The sequence below is a fragment of the Scylla paramamosain genome, chromosome 15, assembly GCF_035594125.1.
Source record: "Scylla paramamosain isolate STU-SP2022 chromosome 15, ASM3559412v1, whole genome shotgun sequence".
NCBI lineage: Eukaryota > Metazoa > Arthropoda > Malacostraca > Decapoda > Portunidae > Scylla > Scylla paramamosain.
Window position 1 is genome coordinate 24,416,012 of NC_087165.1, and position 7,500 is coordinate 24,423,511.

At 33.2% G+C, this 7,500-nt stretch overlaps 1 protein-coding gene across 4 annotated transcripts in view; it reads right to left on the reverse strand.

The window, feature by feature from the left end:
- The window catches only part of LOC135107712 (semaphorin-1A-like), a 44,156-nt gene that overhangs the window by 9,234 nt on the left and 27,422 nt on the right, over positions 1–7,500 (reverse strand). Inside the window, exons 14-15 of one of the 4 annotated variants that reach the window (XM_064017901.1) lie at positions 7,255–7,372; positions 4,529–4,576 (exon numbers count right to left, since the gene is read on the reverse strand). The exons of 1 other annotated variant lie outside the window; for it this stretch is intronic. In XM_064017901.1, the coding sequence (XP_063873971.1) occupies positions 4,529–4,576; positions 7,255–7,372 (166 nt within the window). The remainder of the gene's footprint in view (positions 1–4,528; positions 4,577–7,254; positions 7,373–7,500) is intronic. 2 more of the 4 variants (XM_064017899.1, XM_064017902.1) reach the window with 2 other exon arrangements.

A 7,500-nucleotide genomic window follows, 5' to 3' on the forward strand; every position in this document is an offset into this window, starting at 1 on the left:
ATTTAAGTAATCTTTTCATTGTAAGTCTAAGATTGAGTGAGTTTCAGATTAACTGAGGGCCTCGAATCCTCACTAGTTCTTTTGTAAATTCCTTCAAAATATTTTTAATATGAATGTAATACCATTGCAATGTACTGATGAAAATTATTTGTAGTATTGTCTGAAAACAAAAAGCAAGAGAAGTATCCTATAAATCACGCAGCTTACAAAACTGACATGATCTTGATAATGGGAAAATGTGATTCCATCGTACATACAAAAACTGCTGATGATATTGTTACCATAAACATTTATCTTGTCAAGTAAAAAAAAATAAAATAAAATAAAATGAAAAAATAAAAATAAAAATAATAATAATAATAATAAGTAAAAGCTCAACTTGAAAATGGTTTAAATGCATTTCCAATATTCATATATATATATATATATATATATATATATATATATATATATATATATATATATATATATATATATATATATATATATATATATATATATATATATATTCTTATAAAACACAGTACTACATGAAAAATAGTACTACATGCACACTTGAATGAGCAGAAACATGAGCCAGAGCTTTTATTTTTCTACTACTTGAAGCCAAGTGAATGCTACATTGTTTAGAACATAAATGTACATAGCAACAAATAGCTCTGCAGCACTGAAAAAAAAAAAAAATACTCTGGCAATAATGAATATCTACCTGTGTGCTCACCACAAGGAGTCACATTCGAGAACTGGAAATGCAGCATTGCAGGATTGCCAGGATGGAGTGTGGAAGACTACTGATCACATTGTAATTCAGTAAGATCCTATCATTTTGCTTATTAATGTACAGGCACCTTATATGAACAACGTAAATATTTTCTTAGCAAATCACAAGTGATTTCTGATAAATACCCTAGTTGAATAATAGCCAGTGCTAGGAGGTTTCAGCATGTACCTGACAATGTGAGCATTACCATAAAATCCAGATTTGAGTACAATACTAGACATGTAATTTTCAGATATGATACTTATTTATTATTGTTGTTTGTGTATTAAGATTAACTGAAACCTCTTCAATCCAGTCTGATGGAAGAGTGTTCTGAACCTCTCCAATCAGCTACACTTACTGCTATGCCTAACTGGCTGGGGATGGTTACACTCATTCACGCACTAGTTCAAAATGTTTACCATAGCTTAGGTATGTATATTCTCATTCACTAGTAAACTACAATTTTCCTTAAAGTCTAAACTGGGGACAAACAATTTCTTTATAATTTTTCCTGTTATTTGACATCTGCATAACTATCTCAGAAAAGTGTACATTTTCCTTATTATATGATTGTTTGAACTCCATCTGGATCATGATCTCATTAGTAAATTGTGTGTATCCTATTAAGGGTTCATATGCTGGTTGCTCCATCTCAATGCCTCATCCTTTAGATAAATTTTACAATGTTTCAGAATTCAAAATGTTGCAGTAGTTGCAGCTTCAAAGATTTTTAAAGATCATATAAAGTAAGAAAAAAAAAAACGTGTCCTATGTGTACATAAAATGAAAAAAATGCAACAATATAGGGAGCCCCAGTATTCAAAATATATGTGTTGCATAGAGATACATAAAAAAAAAAAAAAAGGTTGGGGGGGGCAAAGAAAAAGAAGTCCCAAAAGGATAAAGAAAGTTGTGTAGTGGTGGGACAGTTGTGGTGGACCATGGTGATAGAAAATTTTTTGATTGATGCTGCTGCTTTACACAACTCAGCTCTTTAGACCAATTTCCCATTGTTTAAAAAATATAAATATTACATATCTTGTGTGTTTCAAAGGTGTAGTGATTGGAGTGTCTCTAAAGGATTTGTAACATGGTAGAGCTCATGTCATGGCTCAGCTTAATATGAGCTGGCTGAAATTACAGTCATACTGGTCATGATATAACTGTGATTGCCCATTTAAGGTTGAGATGACACCATCATATCCATCCACACTGGTCACACTGTGCACCAAAACAAGTGGTTGCTGCCCACTGGCTCTGGGACTTGAGATTACAACAGTATGGTTACTGGTCCACACCACATGATGCCTGACCTTCTTCAGGCGTGAAGTTATGCTCTCTTCATGACAGTTCATATTACATCCTGCTTCATCAATTTTAGTAATATTTTCAAACTAGGTACCTGCCATGTTTGTTTCATTTCAGGAGTCAAACATGTACATAAACTTCTTGGCTTCACAGTCTATTCTTAGTGTATTTGTGAATTGGTTAAATTTAGTATAAATTTTGTCATAATTTAATTTCTTTGAGGAAAATATTAATATTTCTTTCTATAAATATCTACATTATTATGAAAGTCTGTTAGTCAGCCTTGTATTTTGCAGTAATGAGCTCAATTTGAGGTTAAACCTAACACCACTCAGTGTACAAGTCAATAAACCATACTGGAAAAAAAAAAAAAAAAAAAAAAAAAAAAAAAAAAATCCATCAAAAGTAATTGTAAGAAAATATACTAAATGAGGCAGATCACATTTGGCATGGGGATTTGTTCTCTGGCTGAGCTCTTCTGGATCATCAACTATTTTCTGTGAATAGTGTATTCAGTGTTATTTTCCTTTATCACATTTTTGCAGCAGTGCTGCATATGGTTGCCTTGTATAAACAACACAGTGTCTGCATCATCAACTGATCAGTCTCCAGAAAAAAAAAAACTGGTCAAGAGAAGGGCTGCCCAGCCCAAGGGTGTCTGAAGATGAATAGATAAAATCCTAATTATCTCACTTGGCTCAGTGATAACAATAAGTAATATGACTACATCCTTCAGAGGTTAAACGTGCAGCTGAGCTGAGCTCACCTTGAGTCAAATATAAATAGTCAGAGAAGTCTGCAATCACCACTACTATTACTGCCATCACTGCTACTGTCATTTCTTCCATTGCCACCACTACTACCATAGGTGGGTGCTATCGTGATAAATTATCCCAATAATTTATCAAAATAACAATATTGGATTATTGGTTATCAATAATTATTTTCCCATGCTATTGATTCATCAGTATCACTGATACATTTCGTTCCAAACTAGTCATAATTGATAATTTTAGTTTCTGGAACATGAACATGTTGAACTTTCAAAAACAAATGTAGTTATTTTACTTAAAATAATATAAAATAATGCTTTTCATTATTGAAGAGACAGGATAAACATTGAATTTGAAGTTTTTCTAGGATAAACATTGAATTTGAAGTTTTTTTCTAAGTTTTCTAAGGTAGAGATTTGGGTTTATCAACTTTTTTTTTTATTTAAAATATCAATATCATTATAGCTAGTATTGGAGTTTTGGATTCAATGATTCAACAGTCATTGCTTATTGGACGATGAATTTATTGTCAGTTATTGATTATCGGTTGTTGCCAATGAGGTTATTGTTATCGATTTATCAGTTATTGTGATACATTATTTCATTATCGTACCCAGCTATGCTACTGTCTTCCTCTTGTTCATTTTCTGTTACACTGCTATATACAGGTGCCTAGTTTTTAAACGCTAATTAGCCTGCCTTCCACATCTTCATAAATGTTTCTTTTTTAGCTTTACTACATATGTACAATTTCTCCATTTACACACAATTTATGTGTCAGTGCTGCAATCCCCTTCCTCATCACCCAAAGAACATCACATTTACTCTCATGCTTCTGCATATTTTCACTCAGCCATGCTTGTTTTCAGTGCAAGTGTTTAACTGTTCTTTCACCTCCACACTTCTCAACTTCTGTAATATCTGATCTTCACTTTATGAATATTCTTCCATGCAAATTTATATAATTTAATTTTGTATGCATTGCAGAGACAATGGAATCTACCTTTTTTTTCAGCTGTTACTATCTTCAATCTGTACATTGCAATGGTATTTTACTTAACTAGTAAATGAATTTTGAACAAAATCCCAAAATTGACCAGTGCAGGAAATAGGGTTACCAACAAGAAGCACAACAGACTTACAACTGAAGTCAAACCTGCCAATCCTGTATTTTTTGTGTTTCTCTGATCTATCTTGTGAAATAAAAATAAATGGCAGTAGTATTTAATGACATGAAACTGTTTTTTTTTTTTTTTTTCATCCATAAGTGTCCGCAAAAGAAATGTTCCGCTTGTAACAAACTAACGCACTAAAGCAGTACAATTCATTTGCGGGACTTTCCCTTTTCATCCCATGTTATCTCTGATTTCTTCAATAGGAATGTGACATACAGGAATTAATATTAGAGACAGAAGTAAAAAATAAAAGCCAAGGGGCTGAGGTCGGGAAAGACTCCTGGAATTAACAAAGTAACAGCTGAAATGCTGATATATGGAGGTGAATTTCTGACAGACTGGAGGCATTCAGTACATAAGCTGGCTTAGAAACAGTAGAGTACCAGAGGACTGGGTCAGAGCCAAAATATTATGTGCCATTTCGTAAAGACAAAGGAGGTAAAGATGAATGTGGTAGCTAAATAAAAGAAAAGAAAGAAAGTAAAAAGAAAGAAGATTATAAAGCATACCTGGTAAGGTGTATGGAAGATTTCTGATTGAAAGAGTGATGAAGATAACTGAAAACAGTGGGCAAGAAACACCATGAAAATCTAGTGACAATTATTGAGTGGCACATTTCTTTTGCAGACTGTGTATAACATGAGCCATAAAGGGTGCTTGTCAAGTCAGTTATGAAAACAGCCTGTTTATGACCTGTGCTTCTGTAGAAGTGGAGATAATGAATGTAACAAAGTCTAAATCATGAAATACAGCAAAGCATGGTGTATATTAATACTTCTAATCGTTCTTGTGCTCAAGTAAATCCTTTTTAGTACAGTTTGTTGGGGATTATTGATACTCAACTTTGTAATTGTATATGCTTAAGTACACTCAAACCCATTACTTGCCACCATAAATGCATATTCTTTAATTCAGTTTCACAAGTATGTGCAAACTTTTTTGGTTGTTTCAATTACATAGTTTTCATAATTTTGCTGAGTGGGTATTGGCTTCTCTAAAATTTTTGATGCTGCATGATTTCTAAAAATATGAAGAAAATATTGGCTCTCCTAAAGTTAAAAGTCATAATATAATAATAATGATACTTTGATATGATGATATACCTCATACACCATAATTTTGCTTTTTAAACAAATGAAAAAGCATTCATGAGAATTTTTTTTTTTTTGATGCCACAAAACAATTAAGTGTTTTTTTTTTTCTTGAACTATGATTAATCAACAAAACAATTCAAAAGGCAAAAGTTGTCATATATGAACTCCCTCAGTTATCTTTCAAATTATTTATTCTTCTTTTAGTCTCTACTTTATATTCTGTATAAATATATACATTTCTCATTTGCATCTGTACATTTCTTTCAGATATTTTCTTTCATGTATCTCACTTCCCTTTCATTTTGCTCCCTTCTCTTTTGTCCTTGCATTACCCTTCTTTTCCAATTTCATCAATTTTGTCTCCACCATTCCATTTATGTTCAAATTTCCAAAACCTGTACAATATTTGCATCCCCAGCCATGATCAGTGACTCTTTACTTCCATCTTTCTTTTCTTTCCTTTCTTTTTACCTTAAAGCTCTTAACACCATTAATTTTTCCTTTTAAACTTCAAAACCTTTCAGTTTCATTAGCATGACATTAGTACTGTCATATCCTTCAAACATACACACCACAATTTTACATCTCTGCCTTTTACTTTTTATTCATACATATTTCATTCATATATATATTCCTTCATCTAAAATTGTATTTTATATCCTCCATGCATAACAATGAATCATTGTATGATAAAAGATGCTTGCAAGACAAGGTTAATTCAGATGTCCACCAAGCACTCATCATTCTCATTTTGCCCAAGTGTGTTCCCCATTTGCTCATCACATCATCCATGCTTTCATCATCCACATACTGCATTTATGTCACACATTACAATCACCTTTCTTCCTTTCTTGAGTCTCTTTATGCATTCATTTAAATAACTCCAAATCTTATAATTTTTTTCTTTTTTTTCTTTTTAACACTCATGTTCAGTGGTTAAGAGGTGCATATCCACCCATACCCAGGCATACTTCAATATTCCAACTCTACAATTTAAATACATTATTCTTGTGCCCTTCCAACTATATCCAATCTAATATTTCCATACTCAGTCAAGCATCAAAATAGCACAACCCTCTTTACTTCCTCTTTATAGATTCAGTCCTGTCCACACTGCTCCTATCAGGAGGTTCTTGAATTAAATAGAATTAGGGATTGAGTGTACTTTCATATTTTGCAGCTTGTAAGCACAAGTTTTCCTGTACAAACTATGTGACATAATAAAGGTCTACTGCACATATACAGATCCCACAAACTAAATAAAAATTACTAAATAAGATAAAACATAATAAAATATGTAAAGCTCCATGATTATAAGAGTTGTCCACTAAGAGATATCTTACAAAGAGAAATCAAATCTTAAAGACAAGTGATAAAGAGGTTAACTGGACCTAAAGCCATATCCAATTGGCTCATCAGAAGGTGCATATCTCTAATATAATTTCCTTATTTTCTGACAATTTTGTATTTCAATATAAGACTTAAAGTTTCTGAATATTACTTAATTAAGATTTACTGCAATCCTCAAGGCTGGAGCTTTGATAGCTTTAAATAAATTTTACTAAAAATCAAATAAAATTTATAACTTGTCTCCAGCTATTCCACTAATGCATTAGTGAAATAAAAGAAAATAACCAAATAAAGACAAGCAAAAATAAAGCAAGAAAAAGCATTTTCATTAAATAATAAGACAGTATAATGGCATACCATGATTTCCACTTGTTGAGAGAACCAGCACAGGTAAAGATCTTATAGCCCTCAGTAAACACAGTCACTCAATTACCAGTTAATCTGGACTTGCAGTTGAGTGAAAATACACCTAACAAGTTGAGTCAAAATGGTCGGTAGTCATGCACTTCAATAATGCTTGTTAAATGCCAATTCAATGGCAAAAGGGCAAAGCTTGTAGGGTCCTAGCGAGCTGCCAACCCTAGCATGAGTCTCCAGCACATCCCACTGATAGGTGTCCAGCATCTCACCTCTACAGTGATAGTGCAGCAGCCCTTGCTCATGCCAACGTGGCTCAGAAACTTGAATCTTGTTAATGACCACAGCAAAGTGAATAAGGCTACAGTGAAAGTTTCTAGCCGCGGTGGCAATGTTAAGAGTCTTTACTTTTAGTGACCTCTGAAGCATAGTACCTCTGAGAGCTTGTTGGGAGGTGGGTGGAAGTGAGGAGGCGCATCAGGCTGTGACGCGGGGTACTGAACGCAGCCAGTGTTCATCACTGCCATGGCCCCAAACTCCCCAGCTTGACCGCTTTACCATTTACAAATTAGAGTAAGTCAATAGGTGTTACTCGCCAATCAAAAGTTTAAGGGATGCTCATAAATCTTCATGACACAGACAATGAGACACATGAAGATCCACAAAACAAGTGGAAACCA